Source organism: Phoca vitulina, unplaced genomic scaffold, assembly GCF_004348235.1.
Source record: "Phoca vitulina isolate PV1807 unplaced genomic scaffold, GSC_HSeal_1.0 scaffold30, whole genome shotgun sequence".
In the NCBI taxonomy this organism is placed as follows: domain Eukaryota; kingdom Metazoa; phylum Chordata; class Mammalia; order Carnivora; family Phocidae; genus Phoca; species Phoca vitulina.
Window position 1 is genome coordinate 3,923,853 of NW_022589733.1, and position 24,352 is coordinate 3,948,204.

A 24,352-nucleotide genomic window follows, 5' to 3' on the forward strand; every position below is an offset into this window, starting at 1 on the left:
ATCCGCCTATAAAACTAGTACTGTACTGGATCTCTATCACTCTAACCAAAAAACAAAGGTATACAGATTTTGTAACAGTTACTATTTATGACAAAGAATTTCCTTTACCTGGCTAAGAATTTTCATCCCTGAGTGCAATAGCTTCTTTGCAGCTTTATAATAAATGGTCTCGGGTTTGTTGTAAATCATAGCATTAGTACACATTAGTTTGAAGTTATCCTGCAGAGAGAATATTAAGGAGAAAAATGCATTTAAAACAAAACAAAGCACCTTCTTGTCCCTGTTTGATGAAATCATACAGGTCCTCGAAAAATTAAAAAAGATAAAACAAAAACCCTATCCTTTTATTTCACTGTTTACTAAACACCATTAAAGCAATTTAGTGTGTTTTAAGACTCACTAACAAAAGCAGTACTGCTAAGTTAATTTAAATTTTGTACTACATTCCTTTCCAAATTCTTACATTTTTTATAATGAACAACATAAACCCTTAGATCCCAAGATGAAATTTTTAAATGGATTTCTTCACTATAATCTTACTGTACACAAAAAGAACTGGAAGAAAATACTTCTATTTAATAGAATAATATTTAAACTTTTTTTTTTTTTTAGAGAGAGAGAAAGCGAGCGAGAGTGGGTGGGGGGATAGATTAGGGGAATGGACAGAGGAGAGGGAGAGAAAATCTGAAGCAGGCTCCTCACCCAGCGCAGAGCCTGGCTTGATCTCATGACCCCATGATCATGACCTGAGCCAAAATCAAGGGTTGGACCTTTGACTGAGCCACCCAGGCGGCCCTAGAATAACCTTAACTGAGTTCACGTAATTAAAAAATATTACTCCTAGTTTTAAAACAAACATCTTAAGTTTCCATTTATGAATTAAATAATTTCAAATCTTGATGAAAACTGTGACAGGGCTAAATTATCACAATATTTTTTAGGAAATTCAAATTAACTAAGCAAAAATGTTAAAATATTTACACTAATTTTAAGTGTTTGGATACTATCATAAGCTAAACGTAATTTGCAGAATGCTGCAAAATCATGCCAATGTGAAATAAACCATACAACCTCAAAGAGTTGGAACATGCAACCAGAGTAGCCAAATTATCAAAACTGTACTTTTGGGTTAAATTTCAAAGTACCTATGTATGCTGGAGAGCTCAATTCCACTGCATAGTTTCATGGTTAAGTAATTTTTTACACTGTATAAACGTGGCAGTGATTATGCCACGACCTGAGTTAAAATGGTAAAAATCCAACAAAAAAAAATTCCCCCTAAACAAATTCCTCTTCCATATCCAAAACAAATATTCAAACCCCACTATTTAATAAAAAGTGATGACAGCTTAGGACACTTAAATGGAACAATAGGCAGACTTAGTATTACCTGAAAGCATATGAGAAGACAGACTCAGGGGTCACAAGAAGTCTGGTATTAAACTTAAAGTGGATGAAGTACATGTGGATCCTTATCCCTGGTCAAGTCTCTAATCAATAAGAATGTGCTAGGTCCGGGATCTTTCAGAACGTGATGAAGGCCATGCATCCACTCCTCAAGCATATATACATACACCAAGTTGAACACAAACTTTTTAATGTCATTTTAGCAGGTTCCCCTTAAAGGCTCATCTGTGGTTTCCATCCAGAGGACCCCAGGTTAAGGGCCCTTGCTATAGATTTTCTGAAGAGCTTCCATTCCATTAAGAATTATTAAATATGTACTTTGGGAAATAGAGGCAAGAGAGGGAGGACATCAGATGACTATTACTTATACCGAGGGACCACTGGTCTCTAGCTGGCAAGAGAGTACTGGATTATTCCACTGATCTGATCTGTTAAGACAATTTTTAGATTTCATGAATCTTAACTGTCATGTGCTAGGCTTTATTGGACTTTGGGGGTAATGGCACTTGGTCACTCAAAAAGCTAAATGACCTTTCTGTATACTTTTCAAGTAATTAAAAAAAAAACCTCAACAGCCTAATGAGCTGAATAAGCTAATTAATATTACATCAGGCTATTGATTTTTCCCCAAAGGAAACATAGTAATGTAGAAAACTCCAAAAAGTGAAAGTATTAGTTTATTTCAATTACAACAAATCTTAATTATCATTTGTGCAAAAACACTTAGGGGGGCACATTTCTATTCTCTCCTGTCATCATAAGAGAAAGATCAGAGGAAAACTGTTCACAAAAAGAAAAAAAAAAACCCCTGTGAAATTTTTTTCCATTAAGCAATAAGAAGGTCAGAAATATGCTGAAATAAACCGTTCTAGCCTAATTTTCACCAGATGAGAAATTGGGAAAGTTTCCATTTCTCTGAATACAAGAGAATGTAATTCAGGTTTCCAGAGTAAGTAGAATGCTACCTATGCATTCAAATGAATAGTAAAGATAGAATTAAATGCTGGTTTTATTCATAAATCTCAACTGATCGATATGTGGATTTAAAAAAAAAGGTAAAAATCTGTAACTGATTAGGGTCTAGTACTTAGACAGGTCAGGTGAATACTATAGCGTTCATGTAGAAAAAATAAAGGCAAAATAGGTATTATCTAAACCAGTTAAGTTTGGGTGGTTTGATACAGAGAAAAATTAAAACAAAACAAAACAAAACACATTGTTCCTTTCTTTGAAGGTCAAAATGAAAAGTATACTGCTGAAATCAACATATACCACAACTACTTAAAGATGGAAAAACTTCCACTGTAACATCAGGCACACACATCACCCCCTCATGCCTTATGGGTTCTTCACTTTTAAGTTTTTGTTTTTGTTTTTAAAGATTTTATTTATTTATTTGAGAGAGAGAGAATGAAAGACAGAGAGCATGAGAGGGAGGAGGGTCAGAGGGAGAAGCAGACTCCTTGCTGAGCAGGGAGCCCGATGCGGAACTCGATCCTGGGACTCCAGGATCATGACCTGAGCCGAAGGTAGTCGCTTAACCAACTGAGCCACCCAGGCGCCCCTTCACTTTTAAGTTTTTAATTTCATTCCTCTCTTTTGAAGAAAATATGCTCAACAAATATAGCTGAATTGAGTTCAGGAAGCAACTGACTTTCATCAAATAGAAGTGTAATTAAACTTTTGTCTACTATTTCTGGACAAGACTTATCCTCTATTGGAGAGACATGCTACACCTTAGCTGTCTAGAAATAGAAAAGGAAACTACTCCGTTGCAACTTTAAGTATTAATTTTATCTGTACTGGTCTGAAATGAAAAATGAGACAGAGTGTAGAACATATGAAATTCAAATTTTTCTAAAACACCCCCAAATAATAAAAGACAGCAGATGGATTTGTCCAGTTTTCTATCACGTGACATTGGTGCTCAAAAATGTTTTCTGAGACAGAAAAATACAAAAATTTTGGATATTAAAATAAACTTAATTCTTTACAAAATAATAGGTCAATGAGAAAATTTCCTATTATCAGATATGCAGATTTCTACCAAGATTGTGTATATACAGAATCCAAGAGTTCAACTCTCAACTGAATAATTATGTTATTTTGTATTATAGGTCAATTTTCCAATCACAACATAAATAACTATAGTTACCTTTAGTTCTTCTATGGACTGGTAATCATTGTTCTTAATCTTTTCTTTCATGGTACTAAAATCCATTGGGTGCTTAATGATCATGGAGTAGCCGGGAGCAATAAAATCAGTCACAGGAAATGAAAAGAAAGCACTTGGGTCTTTTCTGTGAAGATATGAAAAAGGCAATTTTATTTCTACTACAAACAAATCTACTGGTCTAGGAGCAGAAGTCACAGGAAACATTTCAGTGTAGAAAGAATCTGTAGTATACTAACATGCTCTTCACTGCAAGTTGAAAGAATGATTTTATTTTTTTAAAGATTTTATTTATTTGACAGAGAGAGAGAGGGAGAGTGAGCACATGCAGGAAGAGTGGGAGAGGGAGAAGCAGGCTCCCCACTGAGCAGGGAGCCCAATGTGGGGCTCGATCCCAGGACCCTGGGATCATGACCTGAGCCAAAGGCAGACGCTTAACTGACTGAGCCACCCAGGTGCCCCTGAAGGAATGATTTTAAAGACGCATAATAACAAGGTTACACAGAATTCACGTGAGTATCTAGATTTTCTTAATCGATGGACCCGACTTTAGTGTGTATGGAGAGTACTCAAAAAACTGACATTAAAAAGGTCCTCATACTACCGCCAAACTTAAGAACCAGTGCTTTCTATTGTAGGCCCTCAATTCTGGCTGTGCAATTCTGCTTTAAAAAAAATTCCAGTTGTGGGGGGTGGGGAGGAGGAGGCTCACCCTAGGCTCACTACATCAGAATCTCCTGGGAAGGAGGGTTCGTCCAGGCACCGGTACTTGTAGGGTTGAGTACTGGTACTGCAGTATTTGGCATTGGTAATTCTAGTACTGACAGGGTTGAAAAACATAGCATATGATTAGGTCATTAGATTGATTTTTCCTCTGGAAATTTGGCAAACCGAAGTTTCTTACTCCAAATTATCCTAACAATAAAAATGATTTAAAACGTAGTAGTAGGAGCAACTTTTACAATGTATTTACCACATGCAGCCCTATGGTAGGTGCCTGATGTATTTTATATCTAATCCTTACAAAAGCCATCAAGGTGGTGGCAGCCTCACTTAGAGAGATGAGGGAACTGGGGCTCAGAGGTCAAATCTTTTGTTCTAGGTCATAAATCTGATAGAAGAGCTGGAATCTAAACTCAGCTATCTGTTCTTCCTTACAGGATACCTACGTGGTGAGACTAGAAAAAAAAAAATAAGCAAAAATACCCAGTGTGTCCATAGTAGTTACTATGAATAACAACACTGATCATCTCTGGAGGACTTCTTCAGAGCAAATTATCTAACACCCCCCCCCCCCCCGAATCAGTCATTTTAACAGAACCCTAATCAACTATACCGTTCATCAGCATTTGGGCTGAGCCTCAAGGATGATGAATCACTAAAGACCATTCAAAAAATGTGGCTCTGGGTTCTAATTCCCAAAACGTTCTGAGAAATGTCAATATCCTTGAACTAAGAGGACCTTTTTTTTTTTTAAGATTTTATTTATTTGAGAGAGACAGACAGAGAGAGAGATGGCACAAGCAGGGGGAGAGGCAGAGGGAGAGGGAGAAGCAGACTCCCTGCTGAGCGGAGAGACCGATGCAGGGCTCGATCCCAGGACTCTGAGATCATGACCTGAGCTGAACGCAGATGCTTAACCGACTGAGCCACCCAGGCGCCCCTAAGAGAGACCTTGTTAAGTGGATTTCTTTTAAGTTGACATCCTTAAGCTATATCCTGGTCTTAAGTTACAAAAAATAAAACTTCAAAGGCAGCCAAAACACTTTATAATCATACATTCTAATAGAGTCAGAACACCTACCACTTACCTGTTCATATTTGGGGACATGTAATGAATGACTTATTCAAGGGCAAAGACTTGAGATGTAATTTTCTCAATTATCCTGTAACACCAAAAAGGGAGGGAGGCCACTAACTTCTCATCTTAACTGCAAAGCTGACAGGTGCTGAATACAGAGAGCACAAGAGGCTTTAACTTACAAAATGATTTGTAATCTGTTCTGGGGTTGACACAGAAGGACAACACAGTGAGAAGAAAGTTCACCATAAGAATGCAAGCCCTCCACCCATGAATCCTCTGCAAATAATGTCTCTGAGCTGAAAATTCAAATTCTGAGTAGAGACAGGTATCAAAAATATGTATTTTAATAAAGATGGAGTTACTCTTTTCCCCTTTCTGAACTTAACATTGGTTTAATCTAGATACTGTAATCTTTAGAACAAATTTTTGCATGTAAGAGAGGGTCACAAATCCTCTTTACTTTGTTTCTTTTCCCAGACTTAATAATTACTGAATATTCACAGCACAATAAAGCACTGAACAAATATATAGAAGGTATTTTCATCTATTAGCAAAGTGAAAATAGCTGTATTGTTTATTCCTGCTTTAAAGCTTTAACATCAGAAGTTACTTTAAAGAGAAATTTGCCATTAAGAGTATTATGTAACACTCTTCAAGTTGCCAGTTAAAACAAACCAAAGGAGAACATTTAAAAGTCAGCTTCTTAAAGTACTTTCTACTGCCAGGCAAAATATTTATCATCCACTTTAAAATCAAGTACATTTGGATTTAGGCCACAAAATGTGGCTTTAAATAATCAAAAATAGAGAAGTGGTTTGGATCCTATATTTCCCATTTTAATTTCCAAGTTATAAAAATGTTGGAAAAAACATTTACCTCTGTAATTGTCTCATCAGTTGATTCAAAGCTTCTTGAAGGGGTGTCTGTTCTACTTCTAAAGCAAAGGAGAAAGGGAAAATGTTTTCAAAAGGAAGATTCTAGAGAGTATTGTTTAGCTTATTTTCTTTCTCTATGAGTTACTTCATACCCATCATTAAATATCATACAAAAACTCCATTTCTCTTATAAATATACTGAAGTATGAGAATATCAATTCAAAACTGAAGCTACTTTCAAGCTCTTATGCAGTAACAGAAAAAAGAAAATTAAAAAAAAAATTAAACAGCTTTTAAAATTTAACTTAAAAACTAAAAACCCACTTTCCCTGGCTACAATCCTTAAAGTAATTTCAGCCTCCTCATTCAGGGACGTTAATTCAGAGTTATTCCAACCTTCTTGTTTGGCTAAAGAGCTTGTGAGAGGCTTCTCAGGAGGCAAGTCTAATCTTACAGGGGTCGCGCACTGGAGGTCTTTTTCTGCCTCATTCTCCACACGGTCCCGATCTCGCTTCTTTTTATCCTCCTAAATGGAACAAAGGGAAATAATTTAGAAATACTTCAGAATTAATACCTTTAAAACAAATAACACTCATTTCACTGAAAAAAACCCCAAAACAAAAAACCAAGACATCACTCAGAAGATTCTAAATAATGAAATCTTAATGTATTTTCCTGCCATCTACTGGAAAAGGAGTGAACAACAGTTCATAAACGGGTGAGGGAGTATTGCTTCTGTATCCCAAAAATAACCAAATAGAAAAATACTACTATTCACAAAAGCAAGATAACATACCTAGGAATAAATCTAATAAAAGATCCCAATACCCTTTGGGAAAAATTTGAAACATTACTGAAAGGTCATTGTGGAAGACCTGAATAAAGGAGATATACCATGTTCATGAACTGAAAGACAATCAATTCTCTCCCAAGTAATCTATAAGTAAAATGCAATTTCAGCGAAAATTGTAAGACAGAATTTTTCATGAAATCTGACAAGCCAATCATAATTTATCTCGAAGAATGAATCATGAAGAATAATCCACAGTTTTGAAAAAAATCACAGTAAGATGTGTCTTGTCAGATAGTATTTGTATAAAGTGATAATAATTAAGACAATGTGGATCTGACACAGGGACAAACAGACCAACATACAGAGTCCAGAAACAGACTTGTGCACATAGAAAAGTCTTGTTATATCAGGGGTGGCATTATAAATCAATGACAAAAGGGCAGTGCTGGGATAACTGGTTATCTACATGAAAAAGAAAATAAAATTAGATCTCTACGTCGTATCATACACAAAAGGAAATTCCAGATAGATTAAAGACTTAAATGTACAAAGCAAAGCTTTAAAACTTCAGATGAATATAAAGAATCTTTATGAACCAAGAGTAGGGAAAGATCTTCTTACCCATAAGCAAAGCCAAAAGACTAGCTATGGACTGAGATAAAGTACTTGAAACACAAAAAACTCATATAAAGTATTACCAAAAGTTAAGTAAACAGCATTTATTCAGGTAAAATTCAGGTAAAAAGGAAAGTGGGTAGAAAATGGGTAAAGGACATCACAGGTAATTCCTAGAAGAAACCTAAAATGTCAAAAAACATGAAAATTAGCTCAAGCTCCCGAGAACTCTGGGTATTGTAAATTTAAAACCTAGAAGGCATTTCATATCTGATTGGCAAAAATTAAAATGTCTGAAAATGTCAAATTCTGATGAAAATGTAGAGAAATTGGGCTCTCATACCTTATGGATGGGTGAGTAAATAGGTATAACCACTAGGAGAACAATTAACAATATCTAGTAAGGCTGACGATGCCTTTACCCTACTTCTCAGCTCTTCTACTCCTGGGCATACACCCTAGAGAAACTTCCTTTCACACAGTATACATGAAAGACAGGTGTAAGAATATTTATTGCCACACTCTGAAATAGTAAAATATTATGAACAATCTAATGTCTACCAAAAAGAAAATGGATTAATAAATTATGCATATTTACACAGCAGGTAGAATAAGCTGAAGTTACACTGTATCAAAATGTATAATGTTTAGAAACAATTTCTAGAGACAAAAGTTGAGATTAAGTGTTATCAGTTGTGTAATGTAGTATACACACACAAATGTGTAAGTGTATATTGTTCACAGATCTATGCAGAAGTAGTAAAATTACAAAAACAAGTATGCAAGTGATGCACATGAAACTCATGATAATGGTTCGCTCTAGGGCAAGAGAGAGAGGAATGGGATTCTGGAAGAAAAGGCTTCATCTTGATGTATACTCTAATTTTTTTTAATTTTTTATTGTTATGTTAATCACCATACATTACATCATTAGTTTTTGATGTAGTGTTCCATGATACATTGTTTGTGCATAACACCCAGGATACTCTAATTTCTTAAACAAAAACCACAACAAAAATTAAAAAAACCCCAAACCAAAAAATCAAGCAAAAGGTACAATGTTGAGATCTGCTAAAACTGGGTGGTTGGTATCCAGGTGGCAGTTTTATCACTGTTTTATTTTAAATTAAATTTGTAATAAAATTGTCCAAAAATGTCTATTTTATGCCTTTGAGAATCAAGATTCTCAACAGGATCTTATCAACTCCAAAACTATTTTCTTGGCTTACGTCCTCATTTATTATCCTAGTATCTAGAGCAGTCAGTGGTTCTCAAAGTGTGCTCCTTGACCAGCACCATCAGCTGGGAAATTGCTAGAAGTGTAAATTCTGAGTTCCCATTATAGTTTTCAAGCTTCAGTGCGCATCAGAATCACCTGAAGAGTTTGCTGAAACATTAATATCTTGGCCCTGTCTCCAGAATCACCCATCTCATGCCTAAGGTAGAGCCTATGAGTATTACCAACAAGTTTCCAGGCCATAAGGGTGTTGCTGCTGCAGGAATCACACTTTGAGTATCACTGATACAGAGCTTCCCTTCTAAGGGTCCAAAGCATCGAATACAGAATATATGACTGGGTTAAAAGCTCCAGAGAAAAATGCTGTAAACTGTACTCATCGTGCACTTGATCTCAGTTACCATCAAGTTGATTGGTGTCTGTTTTTTATGGCTTTGTGACAGATTCTGGAGCAGCAAATTTTGACTTTGGAAAGTTTTGTATCTTTTGCCCAGAAAACCTGGCATGAATTTTTTGTAGGCTGGCAGGTTTCCATCTGTTCAATGGAAAGAGACCCCCTAGAGACACAGATTCCTTCTTGTTAAATGTAAATTGTGGAGTGAGGACAGCTTGGAAGGCAATAAGCACTCTTCTAGGTGGAAAGAACTAGGGCCATAGTGCCAGGCATCTAGAGCAGGGGTTGGCAAACTTTACTGGTAAATGGTCAGATAGTATATAATTTAGTTTTGTGGCCCATAAGGTCTGTCACAACTACTAACCTTTGCTGTTGTGGCATGAAAGCAGCCATAGACAATACATAAATGAATGGGTGTGGCTGTGTTCCAATAAAAGTTTATAAAACTAGGTGGCACTGGCCATGGTTTGCTGATGGTCTATGGGCTCAAGTTCTAGCCCCAGCTTCATCCTTAACACACTCTGTGACCTTCTTAGGCAACTCATTTATCATCAGGCCTCTTCGTCATCCACAAGATAGAGATTTAACTGATTTTATTTATCCTAGAAAGTCAATGAGATGGTGAAATGAGGTCAAGTAATAGAAAAGTTGCAAAAGTACCAAAGGAAGGTACTACCTGACAATTTTATCTTGTCAGCCTGGTCTACAGTAACCACCTTATTTTCGGTATGACAAGAGTATAATGTAGCCTTCTGGGCTAGGGTCCAAAAGAGAAAGAGAATATAAAAAACCTATACTTGGAAACTACCCTAAACTGGAGATATTGTAATGTGTTACCGCTAGATGAGGAATTAGAAGACCTGGAGTCTAGTTTACCAGAATGTGACCTTGAACAAGTTACCCCACTTATTCACTCTCAGTTTCACCTACAAAACAAGAGGTTTTGATCTCTACAGTTCCCTTTCCACTTAAAATTCTGATTTCAACCTTATTTTCTTCATGATTCAGAATATAGTATAGAATCTTACTGCGAATGTCCCTTACTAAAGGTCACACAGATACGTAAAACCAAGAGTTAACACAGTTATGCTCAATAGTTAGTGCATTTTGCCAATTACATATAGAGAATGAAACAAAAATACTACAGCCATTTAACTTCAGGTAGCCAAGGAAGAAGGGTTTACAGTTACAGTTTATAAATGGGCTCAGATTCTGGCTTTGCCACTTATTAGCTATCAGATTATAGATAAACTATATAATTCTGGGGGGACTAATTTTCTTATCTTTAAAATACACAATAGAGGTGCCTGGGTGGCTCAGTTAAGTGGTCTGCCTCTGGCTCAGGTTATGATTTCAGGGTCCTAGAATCGAGCCAAGCCTCGCTTCAGGCTCTCTGCCCTGCGGGAAGTCTGCTTCTCCCTCTGCCCCTCCCCTGGCTTGTGCTCTCTCTCTCAAATAAATAAAATCTTAAAAAAAAAAAAAAAATACACACAATAGTACCTCAGAAGATTGTTTTGAGGATGAAATAAGATCGTGTATGTGAAATTTCAGTGAAGTACTTACTCACGGTGTCCACTTATTCATTCACGCATTCAACAAATAAATGAGGTTCTACTGTGTGGATACACACTGGTGGATAAAACACACACAGCCCTGCCCTTAGGCAGCTGAGAGTGTAACAAGGGAGACACACATTAAACAACTCATTAAAAAAACCCAAACAGATTTCATGGGGAGAATAACTGTTGGGTGAATCTAATTTAGACTGGACAAGTGTGGGAAGGCTTCTATAAGGAAGTAATATCTGAGCTGAGATCTGAAGGATAGAATTTAGCCAGGCTTGGGGGGGGGGGGGGGGGGGGGGGGTGGGTGGAAAGAGCATTCCAGACAGAGGAAGTATCCTCTGTGCAAGAAGGTCGAGGCAGCAGAGACAAACCATGGCTATTTCTGTTAACTACAAACACACTGGACTTAATTTTTTCACAGCTCAATGGCAAGTTATTAATTTGTGAATGACACTTTGGAAGCAAATCTCTGTTCATATTATAACACTCATTGCACTGTATCATAAACACATCTGCCTCTTTCACTGCAGTTCCTCATGGGTAGGGTCCCAGGATGGCCTCAGGAGGAAATCACAGAGTGGGAGGATTTTCTGCCATGAGATCCTGGGTGTGGCAGATGTCACACCAAACAAATCAATGAATTGTTTTGACAGAATTTTCATTCTGCTTAATTACAGTCATTCATTTCTTCTCTCTAGTTATGAGCTATCTCATCCTCTATGCCTCCGTTAGCTCAGCAATACAATGAGATACTAACAGTACCTATCCCATAGAGCTATCTGTAAGAAGACAGTAAACGTACTGGCATACAACAAACACTCAAATGTTAGTTTTGAGTATGTTATCCCCCTTGGAATCTAGTTTAGTGCTTTAATAAAATAGGTGCTTATTGGAATTTATTCTATGTGAATAACAGCTTAAAATTTTCATTAAAAGTTTTAACCTCAGCTTTATAAATAACATCCTATGTTAATGCTTATGATTTAAAATTTTTAAAAAGTCTCTCATTTTTTCCTGATAAGATCTCTAGCAAAGGAACTAGTCTAACTTCTTTGAGCATCTAAACCTGAAGCTGGCTTGCAAGGCTGTTAAGACAGAATGTGGGTTAGGATTATGTTTTTCGGGAGTACAGGTCTGAGTTTCAATAAAGGAATTTAGAGCTGTCACCTGAGCTCTTTCGTTAGAAAACCTTCTAGGTAGTTCTCCTTACACCCAGCCTCTGCTCTTCAATAGCTGCTAGATGCTGCTAACAGATTAACATTACTAAGGCTCAACTTTTATCATTCTTCCACTCAGAAAGTCTCTGACTGCTTAGGGTCAACATATTTAAGTTCAAACTTCTTCCTCTGACATCTCACCTGCCGTTCAGGTCTCTTCCTTTACCACCCCCCTTCCTTTATTCTGTGCTTAAAAAGGAAACTCCTTTCTGTCCCCTATACACACCCTCAACTTGCCCAGCTCCACGCTACCGTTCTCAGTCCTCTGCTGGTGTGCAGCGTCCTAACCTCCGAATCTCTCTGCGGCACTGTGGTGTTCTCTTCAGGCACCAGCTTCTAAATCAGTATGCAGGTGAAAACTGGGTCGTCAGATTACCTTTGAAAATCCCTGCGGTAGCCAATGAAGTACAACACTCATGGCTGTACACACAGGATCCTTTACATTTAATCGTACAAGATGAAAAGAACCTATGTTACAAATATAGCTCAGAGTATACAGCTGATCCCATGTTGCTTGAACCATGCAGTATAACATCACTATGTTCTGACTTCTGAAGACCGGCTCAAATGCGGCCTCCTGAGCAAAGTCTTCTGTGATCCCCCTCAGCCAGCCCCAGGGCCTCTCCAGAGCCTCCGAGCTAGAACTCTTTGCCTGTTAGGGCACTGATTTTAACCTCCCACGTACTGCGAAGGGGGTGGAGGGCAGTGTCCACTCTAACAACTCTTTTATGTTAATGACCTCTTGAGGGCAGGATTGGAGTTCTTGTTCTGGCACTGACTGTGTGACTTTGAGCAAGTTACTAACCTTTCTGAGCCTTAGTTTTCTCATCTGTAAAAGAGAAGATAGTATGATCTGGCACTTCTACTTTTGGATATATACCCAAAAGAACTGAAAGCAGGTTCTTGAAGAAATACTTCTATACTCATGTTAACAGCAGCATTATTTATAATAGCCAAGAGGTAGAAGCAAACCAAATGTCTACTGATGATGAATGGATAAACAAAACGCGGTATATTCATACAACCCAATATTATTCAGCCTTAAAAAGGAGGGAAATTCTAACACCTGCCACAACATGGATGAACCTCCAGGAAAGTATACTAAGTAAAACAAGCCAGTCACAAAAAGAGAAATGCGGTGTGATTCCACTTCTATGAGACACCTAGAGTAGTCAAACTCATAGACATAGAAAGCAGAACGGTGGTTACCAGGAGCTGGAGGGTGGGGGATATGGGGAGTTGTTTAATGGGCATGAAAAAGTTCTGGAAATTGTACAACAATGTAAGTATACTCAACACTACTGAACTGGACGCTTAAAAATAGTTAAGATGGTAAAGTTTATGCTACATGTATTTTACCACAATTAAAAAAAAAAGAGAGATAGTAATACCGGCTTCATAGGATTACGGTAAAGAGTAAGGGGAGATAACATACATAAAGCAGTAAGTGCAGAACCCAGCATGTAATATGTATATGTTCTGTGTCAAGTGTTTATGTAGTTTTTTAGTAATCGTGTGTGTGTGTGTGCGTGCGTGCGCGCATGGTTGTTATTTCACTTAAAATGATTTTGTAAACACTTCTGTGGTTTTTATAAATCACCACGTTATCAATGTAATGGCCAACACAGAATTTTACTTATTGCCCCTCAGTTTTACTTCACTGTCCTCTTGTGCCTATATTATTAGACCAAATGATGTGAGCATTTTTTATCAGCTGCTATTTTGTTATGTGATGTGGAAATAAATAACTTGAAAATGTAAAGCTGGATCTTTAGGAAAGGGTGATGTTATACATAATAAGAATTATGCCAGCACACAAATTCTTTGCCAATCACTCAGCATTCGAATGCTCAGGGCAAAAAAAAAAAAAGCCAATACACTTTCACAGGGATGGTGTCTAAATTATGGCCTGATTAAAACAAAGGGATATATATAGGACTCGTAATGCTCTGGTTGGTATTAAATGCCACCACTCTACATAGAGAAATACAAACAGATACTAATGTATCTATTTGGGCATTTTAAAGTAATATAACCAGGCCTCCCTACTCAAGAGAAGAATATCACTTAACTCAAACACTTTTGAAAAATTACAGGGTCTTAATGTTGCATGTGTGTGTGCTTCCCTAAAACTTTATCTTCCGCAAGTAACAGATCCTTGATTTTTATTAGGGTACGAGGCCTCCACCCCCTTCCCCAACTAAAAGACATTTCCCAGCCTCCCTAGCAGCTAGTATGGCCATGTGGTTAAGTAAGTTCTGGGTAATGAAATATAAGCAGAAGTTACAAACGCCTTTCAGAAAAACGCTTTAAAAGGGAAAGAGCATGCTTTATCTTTTCCCTGCATCCTTCTTCCTTCCTGCCACATGGAACTGACAGAAGCATCACCCGTCCTGTAGAACCACACATCCCCCAGCCACTCCCAGGCCCAAGGATGTCACGCAGCTGATTCTCCCCAAGAAGAGACCCGAGGCAATTGCTGTTCCTAAAACTCCCTGGAGATCCAGAACATAGCTCACAGTGGGGTGTCCTTCTGAAGCCTCCCTACCTAGACAACACTAGCAAAACAATGCCCTCTCCCCATCCCCAGTCTGGCCTGCAAAAAAGGGATAACCCAAACAGCCTCTACCAATGACACCCCAGAGAATGTCCCCTGGTCCTGGCCCTGAGTCCTGGGGAAATGGGACCTTGCACAAATTCCCTTCACTTCTCCGAGTTTCCATTTTACCTTTTATAAAATGGAAACTAACCTACCTGTCCTATTCTGCAGGGTGTTCTGTCCAAGTAAGACTATGAATGCAAAAGCATCTTAATTTACAATGGAATCAAAATATAATGAAGTCTAATGACATTTAGAGCCACAGTCAAGAAAGATCAGAGTGCCTGGAACGGAGGGGGAGAATTCTAGGAACTTATCTTGAAGATATCCTTATAAAATTTACAGAGATTTGTGTTCATGAGACTCGCTGCAGCTTTATTTGTAACATTTAGACGTAATATTGCATAAAATAAAATATGGTACGTCAATATAACCAAATACTATGTAGTTAATAAAAAGAATGAGGAAAGTGATAAAAGAAATGAAGAGCACAAGCATATCAGCTGGCATTATGGTGCCAGGACTAAAATCAGAAGTGGTTAAAAGGGGTGACCTCAACTCCCAGTTAAATGAGATGAACAAAGTACAGAAGAGATGACAGGGATGAAAGCCGCCCACACACCTGGGAGATGAGAGGGAAGTGGAGGCGCGTGCAGATCACAGACAGCAAGCTACCGCCTCCATCCAGAAGTGGACACCTAGGAGAAGAGTTCACGCCCCGGAAACCTGGAAAAGCTCAAACCTGGAGCCACCAGGAACCAGAGAGTCTCCAGACTGCATACCAGTCAGGAGTGGGGAGAGATGCTGGACTGAAAGCAGAGCAGTGGGTGGGAGGACCTTCAGTCTCCTACCCCTGTTGGCCCCCGAAATACCAGCAGTCAGGTAAACTCCTTGTTCCAGGAGGGATTTTTCTCTGGAGAACAGACATTTGGGGGTTCCACCAAAATGATCAGGTCTCTGTTTAGTGACTCTACAGCTGACAAACTGTCTAGACACAAAGTATTTCATTGGGCTTTTGTGCTGCACATTGAAATTCAGACGAGAAAGGCTCAACAGATAACTAAGGGATGCTGTTAATGTAAAAAGAGGAGACCAAGAAAATAAACGGAAGAACTTGAGTGGAAATAGAGACAAAGCAGGGAGCAAAAGAAAACGGGGGTAAAAAAAAAAAGCAAAAAGCCCATCAACTAATATCCTCAGAGAAAAACAAGAACAGGGTGCTATCAAAACAAGGACAATGAGAAAAGATGCTTTCAAAATTCTAGGAGACAGTAATTTTCAATCCGGAATTCCACACTGAGTGAAACCATCAATCTACAGGAGTGGACTGTATGAGGGTAGAATAAAGATGTTCAATCTCATAAGGACTTACGAAAACTACCTCCTATGAATGCTTTTTTAGAAAGTTCCTAGAGTTAAGATTCCACCAGAAAAAGGGAGTAAATCAAGAAGACACAGGATCCAGGAAAGAGGCAAAGGAGGGTCCCAGAAGGCCTAGAGAACAACTAATACAGACTAGAGCAGGAGGGCACGGAAGGCTACAAGATGGATGTCTCAAGAAAAGGGGAACTGTTTGGCCATGTGAAAAAAGAAATCAAATGGGTTTTATAAATCTGTCAGAGTTTGGGAAGAACTGGTACATGATAATCAAACCAATGAAAGCAAATAACAAGGGATCAAGACCAAATCTGTATTTATTATACTTGCCACCAGTGAACAGTAATTGAACAGTGAATACTGATTTAACCAACTGTGATGTATCTATACTGGGAGAACGGATCAAGGGAAACTGGGGGCAGGAAGCAGCATTAGAACACTTAATTTAAATTCTCATCTTCTTTAACAGACCAGTAAAAGATGTAAACTGATAAATCAGGAAATACCAACATAAACCTACATTTAAAAAAGGAGACAAATATCCAATGAAAAAACTATAAAGTTTGGGAAGTAAAACTCTAGGATGGGGCAGGAGACTGCTTTTGTGTTAAAAGCCTTGAAGTAGTCTTGACTTTTAAAAACGTTCATTAAACTACTTTACAAATAAAAATAATTGAAAAAAACCCCAAAAAACTGGTTACCTCTAGACAGAGAGACTGTGTGAGGGACTAGGGTGAGGAAAATTTATTGCCCTCCTTTTGTTCACTTCTGTATTGCTTGAATTTCTTAAATCGTATGCATACAGTGGCTTTTATAACTTAGGAAAAGAAAACATTAAGTAGTTCTATATATTGTCACAGTCTAGCCAAAGGCAATTAAAAACTGAGGCAAAAAATAACAGATTTAAGAAATTCTAAAGAGTCTCTAAGCTTTAGTGACTTACGAGGTGTTTAATCCCATGGAACAGAACATTGCTGTTAATATATAAACGTAAGAAAAATTACAAAGCTAACTTATGGAAATCTATTTTCAAGACCCAGTAATTGATTCAGTAAGTCGCTCAGTGACAGGTTAAATCTGGTGCAGTCTAGAACAATTCCAATATGTATATGATCATCCATGAAAGTTAATTATTATTTTGACCAGCCTGTGAACCAAGACAGCAGCTACTTTCCCCCCCTTTTCCTATTAACTGCAAATGGTTAAGACAATGCTTATTTTTATCACTGGTATCATATCCCTTAAAGGTCTCTGATCGAATTTTCTCTTCAACAGGCTCAAGCTTTAAGATCAAAGCTGCTCATTATATATCTGGCATTACAGTATTCATTTACGTCAGAACAAAATCTGAACCCCAACAGATCCCTATCACTTCTGAACTGACGATTTTTGACAAAGCTCCAACACTGAGGCTTTTTTGAGCATGACTTTTACCTTTCCTGGGTGGAGAAAGTACTCTGACACAGCTCCTGAAATTCAGGACTTAGCTGCTCGCTCACTTGCTGTGAGTTTAACTAAGAGTATAATTACAATCGAGAGTTGCTGAAACTCACAGATGATTCATGTTTCTGTGCTGCCCTGCTCCTCCTCAAAACAAGGCAGATTTTACAGGCGTTTTAGCGTCTCGCTAGACACAAAGAGAATAAAGTTAGGCTGGCAGCGGGCGGCGGGAACTCTTGAAAGTGGTGCGACCAGCAACGCTGAAGCCACGCAACGACATTTACCTTTACTCGTCTCCGTTTTCTCCCCTTTTCTTCCCCTGGAACCTGCTTCTCTCCTTTCTTTCGCTTTTTCCGCTTTCTGTCCTTGTGTTTGTCATGATCGTTTTTGTCTTCGAAGAGGCTTGAGTCGTGCCCCGAGCTGCCCGTGGAGAGCTCGGTGACTTCGTTCCCTCCCACTTTGAGGACCAGCTTCAAGGGCTTCTCTACATACTCTTAAACAAAAGGAGAGAGCCTCGATTACGCGCGGGACGCGCCGGGCAGCGCCCCCAATGCAGAGGCAGCGTGGCCAGCGGGAGAAGGCGGCGCCACGGCCGCGGCGGCTGTGGGCACGCAGTGGGCGCCCCGCGAAGCACCTGTTGACTGACGGACACTCGCCCGGAGGGTGCCCCGAACGCGGCGGGCCTCTGGGGACCGTCTCAAACCTCCCGGCAAGAGCCCCGCCGGGGGCCAGCGGTCTGGGGTTCGAATGCGGCCCCCGCCTGGGGGTCTGCGCGGCCTCCGGCGGGCCGCGCCCCCTTCGCGGGTCCCCGCCTGCCCGTGGGAGGTGCGGCCCCCGGCCCTCCTCGGGAGCTCCAGGGTGGTCTCGAAGGAGCGAGGACCCGCCTCCCTCCCCACCCCACCCCCACCCCAGCCCAGAGCCGCCGCGGGCTCGCCGCCCCCCACCGCAGCCCACTCCTCACCCTCGTAGAGGTGTTTCTCCGACTTGTGCTTCTTGTGCTTCTTGCCCATATCCGACCGGGCCCCGGTGCCCGCCCCCCGCGCCAGGCCCAGGCCGTGCGGCGCCGCTTCCGGTCCGGGCCAGGCAAGCGGAGGGCGGGAGCGGGGCCCGCGAGACCCCGCGCCGCGAGGCAGGGGGGCGGCGTGCGCCGGGCGGCGCGAGGCCCTTCACGAGAAGACGGCGCGCGAGACCCGGCCGTAGCCCGAGAGCGGCGGCGGGGCAGCGAGCGGCCGGCGCGGAGGCGGGAGAGAGGGCCCGCCGCGCGCGCAGGGTGAGGCCGGCTGCCCGTGGCGGCCCCTGGCGGCTGGAGGTGGCGCTGCAGGCCGCGGGCCGGGGGCGGAGTCCGGGCCGGGGGCGGGGTCCACTGCTCAGAATCTCTCTTGCCTCTCTTCTCTCTCCTCTCTCTCTCCCTTGCTCTCCTTTTTCTCTTTCTTTCCCTCTTCTCCACTCTCTTCCTCCCTTCCCTCTCTGTCTTTCTTCCCTCCTTCCTTTCTTTCCTTTTCTCTCTCTCTGTTGGTCTGATTGTCTGTCTGGCTCTCCTTCCCTCCCGCTCTGTCTCTGTCTCTCCTTCCCTTCCTCTCTCTGTCTCTGTCTCATTGTCTGTCTCTCTGTTTGTCTGTCTCTCCCTCCCTCTCTCTTCCTCTGTTTCTGTCTGTCTGCCAGTCTTTCCGTCTCTCCCTCCCTCCCTTCCTCTCTGTTCCTTTCTCTTTCCTCCCTCCCTTCCTTCCTCCCTCCTCTCTCTCTTTCTTTCTCTCCTCTCTTCCTCTCCTCTCTTTCTCTCTTCCCTCCCTCTTCCTACCACTCTTCTTTTTCTTTCTATCATCCTTCCCCCTTCCCTGACTCCTCGTTTATATCCCTCTTCCCCTTGTTTCTGTCTTCCCTTTGACATTATTTATTGAACCCTGTACTGGATGCCAGATCCAGCAAATCCAGCACATTGGTAACTAGAAGGATTCTAATCTTAAAAACAAAATAAAACAAAAAACCCTTATGTGCTGACATGTAAAACTGTAACTAAACTGTAACTAAAACAACATCAAAAAATATGAAACCGACTGCTATTTGGTAAGATCCATATATGGAAATAAATGTTGACATCTGGATAAAAAGGCTGCAGTAGAGAGCTGAAGCGGATTGTTTTAGTTTTATGCTTCTCTCTTGTTTGAAATTTTTTTTCATGTGCATGTTAAATTTTTAAAAGCTTTTGTTTATCTACTTATTCATTTAGAGAGTAGGAACAGGGGCAGAGGGAGAGGGAGAATCTTAAGCAGGCTCCATGCTCAGTGCAGAGCCCAAATTGGGGCTCCATCTCAGGACCCTGAGATCATGATCTGAGCTGAAATCAAGAGTCAGATGCTTAACTGACTGAGACACCCAGGTGCCCCAATGTTAATTTTTTTAAAAAAATGAAAAGAGAGATACAATTTAGAAATTAACTTGAAAAGAAATGATGAAAATGTATCTATGAGAGCTATACCAACTGAGAGTCCAGACTAACACCATTGCTCTTAGATGGACATCTACTCCTTGATGCTGTTTTAAGCTTTTCTCATCCACTCTTATCCTCAGGTGCTGAGCCCTACTGGAGAGATGTTATTTACATTCCTGTTCATTGGCATTTACCCAAATATAGTGTTAAGATGTATTTAATATAACACATCCAGGGATGTTGGCTACAGGGAAACAATATAATGTTGATATTTTTCCACATGACAACTTCCTAAGCTAGGAAGAACAGAAACATTCTTTTTTTTTTAAATTTAATTGAATTTTATTATGTTATATTAGTCACCATACAATACATCATCAGTTTTTGATGTAGTGATTCACGATTCATTGTTTTCATATAACACCCAGGCACAGAAACATTCTTACTCCCATTTTGCAGGTGGAGAAATTGAGGCCCAGAGAAGTGAAGTAAGTTGCCAGTTAGTGGTAGAGCCTGGACTCAAATGCAGGTTTTTCTGAATTTGAATCACAAGCTCTTTTTACATGTGAATATGGTGAAGATGTCTTGACTGTCTCTACTTTTAACCTTATAAAGCCCTGTGTATTTTCAAATAAGCCCATAATCACAGCCTTCTCTCAAGAAAGGATGTTAGTCATTTATACTTTAGTAAGAATTTGGACCTCTGGACCACATCTCCCAGGAAGATTTGTAGCTTTAGCTTGAATTCCAACCATAAAATTGTAGACTTGTAGTTCAGGACCCTGTGGTTGGAGTGTGACAGAAACCCAATTTGAATTATTTCAAGAAAAATAAAAAGATTCTAAATGAGAAGATTTTCTTTCTTTTTTTAAAAATATTTTCTTTATTTGACAGAGAGAGCACAAGCAGAGGGAGAGGGAGAAGCAGGCTCCCCACTGAGCAGGGAGCCCGATGCAGGACTCGATCCCAGGACCCTGAGATCATGACCTGAGCTGAAGGCAACTGCTTAACAGACTGAGCCACCCAGGCATCCCAAAATAAGAAGATTTTCAAGTCAAGCTTGAAGATGGGAACCAGAGATCTGATGCTGGCTGGTCTCTCTCTCTCTCTCTTTTTTTGTTTTGTCTCTGTGTACATTGGGCTCCATCTTTTCCTTTTTTCCCCCCTATATGGCTGAAAACATGGTTACCATAGCTGCTTCCTGATTAACTGGGACAATAGTCTCTTCCCTGTCAGGTTCACCCAGGAAGAAATGCCAGAGAAGGGCTGATTAGCTTGGATTGGGTCATATATTTTATGGACCGGGGAATGGGAGATTGATCCAGCTTGGGTACCAAGTCCACCCCCATGGCCAAGAGGAGTTAGAGTCTGTGACGGCCAGGCCCCATCAGACCCTCGTGGTTAGCCAGGGAAGATAAGGTTTCTCGAACAAAAGGAGCTGCTTTTTCATGAAGGCTAGAAGTTGTTGCCTCCCTGTAACAAGCCTCTCTGGCATCCACGAGGTGGAGTCAGAGTGGGGGAAGAGGTGTTGTGTTGGGGAAGAAAACTCCAGTTGCTTTGAGATCAAGCCACCATTGCCCACTAAGTATAGGGCAAAGCTTGGCTCAGCTTCTCAGTCATTGGCTATAATCTTTTTCTTTAAGGGGGACTGCGATGTCAACTCTCTCTTGAGGGTCTGGCCTCTGCTGTGATCTGAGTTTACCTCTTTGCTTCCCATCACCTGCTGTGCTTCCCCAGAGAAGGGGCTGGTCTCATTCCCTTCATTCCCATAGCAGCACAGTGACCACTACTCTCTGCAAATGCCCTCCAGAGCTAGCTCAGTCTGTGTGTGTGTGTGTGTGTGTGTGTGTGTGTGTATGTGTCTTTTCTCTGACCAGCCTGGGATGGAGGAAAAGGGTCTAGTTAACTCATTCACATTATGGAGTGAGTAGTTGCCCTCCTCCCCTCAACAGAGATACTACACAGGTCCCAAAGTGTTCGCAGCAGTGAAAAATGATTAAGAGCCTGAAGCAGAAAACACCTCACAGAAGTTCCTGGGAGATAGAATCCCTGACTTATCCACTTTTTAAATTCCCGGCTCCAGGACAGAGCCTGGTACATAAAAGGCACCAGAAAATGGTAGCTGAACAGAATTTTGCTGTGTAGTGTAGACTCTAAAGTGATCCCTGGAGACTCCTGCCTCTCGGTATTTATGCGCTCCAACTGAGTGTGGAAGGACCTGGAGACTTGTTTCTAGCCAGTAGGATATGGCAAGGGTGATGAGATGTCACTTCTGTGATTCAGGTACTTAAGACGGTGACTTTTGTCTTGCTAGCCAACTGCATTGCCTTCTTGACTCACATGCTTCGAGGAAGCAGGGTGCTATATTGGAGAGGTTCACCTGCAAGAAATTGAGGGCAGCCTCCAGCCAGCAACCGGCAAGAACTGAGGCTGTCAGTCCAGTAGCCCCTGAGCCATTGACCCTGCCAACAGCTACCTGAGCTTCCAAGTGAATTCTTCCTCAGTGGAGCGTTCGGATGAGACCTCAACCTTGCCTCACACCTTGACGGCAGTGTTCAAGGGACCCTGAAGCAGAAGACCCAGGTAAGCTGTGGTCACACTCCTAACCCACAGAAACTGTGAGATAATAAAATGTGTGTTCACTTAAACCATTACGTTTTGGGGGAATTTGTTACACAGCCATAAATATAGCATATTACAAGTATTATCTCAAACAGGGAAGTTTCTGAGCCTGCTGCATATCTCAGTAAGGACTAAGGTGACAGCAAATGAACCATTGTCTGTGCAGGGTACTTGGCTGGAGTGTTGCACATACTACCTATCCTCTTTTATCCTTTTCCTGGCCTGGTGAGAGGAACACTCTTGTCTCTGCCCCACAGGTGGAGGAAACTGGGGCCTGAAGAAGTCAAGTGGCTTTTCTAAGTTCACACAGCTTGCCTGTCTGGGATCTGAATCCATGTCTGCCTACCTCCCAACCCTACATTCTGACCAGTAGGCCACACGGCTCTTCGAAAAGAGGGCCAAGAACCTCCGAAGTTTCTTCCTACATGTTTGGAATAGCATCAGATGGCAACAAATTCCACAAGAGGATTCGTATGCTCATATAAACAGGTAGGAATGGATGTTTGTGCACCCAGAGGATCAGAAGATAAGTCAAAGCATGGAAATAGTTGTCATTTGCTGTTTATGGATTTCTGGGGTCCCAGGAGGCTAACTGAACAAAGAGAACCTGGGCAATGACAGACGACTGCTGCACGTGAGGGAAGACCGCTATCCTGGTAGAGCTGCGGGTTTCGTGACCCCTGGGCAGGGGGGTGCTTCTGACCTGGGCTGTGAGGGGACGCCTCTTGGCAGGAGCTAGTTGTTTCCCATAAGGCGATGAGGTCTTCTCTCTCTCGTGCATCCTTATTGGCTGAAGAGGAAGAGGACAGTCTCTGGGGAGAGGACGAGGCTGACTCTGTACCTTGCTCAGTCCCACCCAGCCCCTGCCTAAATCTGGGGGCCTCTGCCACTTCCCTTGTCGTCACAGAATGGGTGCCTCCTCTTTCCAAGGTGGACTGACCTGATGTGTTTCACCAGGTCCCTAGAACACAGCCCCCAGAGCTCTGGGGATGAGTGTTAGAGCACTAACACCTGTTGACCATCTGCCGTGCATGCACCGCCAGCCGGACCCTGGCTCAGTGTCCTCCCTGCAGCCCCCAGAGGAGGATAGGTTATGTCCCTGTCACGGAGGCTGGAGCTGTGGCAATGTCAGGACCAGACAGGAGCCACAACAGCCAGAGGGTGGGAGTCAGAATTGGAAGCCAGGCCTCCCAACCCCTGGACCAGAGTAACCCTACAGCTCTGGAGAGGGACAGACTGGCTCACCTTGAGCTCACAGTTGGCAGCTGTGTGACCTTGGGCACATCGCTTCACCCCTCTGAACCTCAGTTGTCAGTCTTGGAACAAGGACAAGAGAATCAGGTCTGTCACTTCATAAGGTGGTTGTAAGGATGAAAGAAGATAATGTGGTCAAAATGCCAAGTGTAAGACTGGAGTGCTTAATAAATGCTAGCTGCTAATATTAATTTTTAAATATTTTGCGATCCTTTAAAAACATACTCGAGGTAATGTCATTTCCCTGATCAAAAGTGTTTCATGGCTCCTCATCTCACTCAGAGTCAAAGCTGAATCCTTGCCTTGGCTGTCAGGCCCGATCTGGCCCCCATTATCTCTCCAGCCCCATGTCCTTCCCTCATCCCTGAGGCTGGCCACACTGTCCTCCAGCCAGCAACCGGCAAGAACTGAGGCTGCCAGTCCAGCAGTCCACTTGCTTCTGCCTCACAAGCCCGCTTCTGCTTCAGGACCTCAGCCTCTGCTCTTCCCTGTGCCTGGAGCACTCTCCTCTCAGCTCTTGGCCTGGATCCTGCCCTTGTGGCATCCTGGTCG

The 24,352-nt window shown here is 41.5% G+C and overlaps 1 protein-coding gene across 3 annotated transcripts in view; it reads right to left on the reverse strand.

Annotated features, from left to right (window-relative positions):
• Positions 1 to 18,636, reverse strand: part of BRD7 (bromodomain containing 7) — a 35,322-nt gene extending 16,686 nt beyond the window's left edge. Inside the window, exons 1-6 of one of the 3 annotated variants that reach the window (XM_032424333.1) lie at positions 18,458 to 18,636; positions 17,781 to 17,989; positions 6,656 to 6,785; positions 6,261 to 6,318; positions 3,563 to 3,707; positions 109 to 219 (exon numbers count right to left, since the gene is read on the reverse strand). In XM_032424333.1, coding sequence (XP_032280224.1) covers positions 109 to 219; positions 3,563 to 3,707; positions 6,261 to 6,318; positions 6,656 to 6,785; positions 17,781 to 17,989; positions 18,458 to 18,506 — 702 coding nt within the window. In that variant the 5' untranslated portion in view covers positions 18,507 to 18,636. The remainder of the gene's footprint in view (positions 1 to 108; positions 220 to 3,562; positions 3,708 to 6,260; positions 6,319 to 6,655; positions 6,786 to 17,780; positions 17,990 to 18,457) is intronic. The other 2 variants (XM_032424334.1, XM_032424335.1) reach the window with 2 other exon arrangements.
• Positions 18,637 to 24,352: the final 5,716 nt, after the last annotated feature.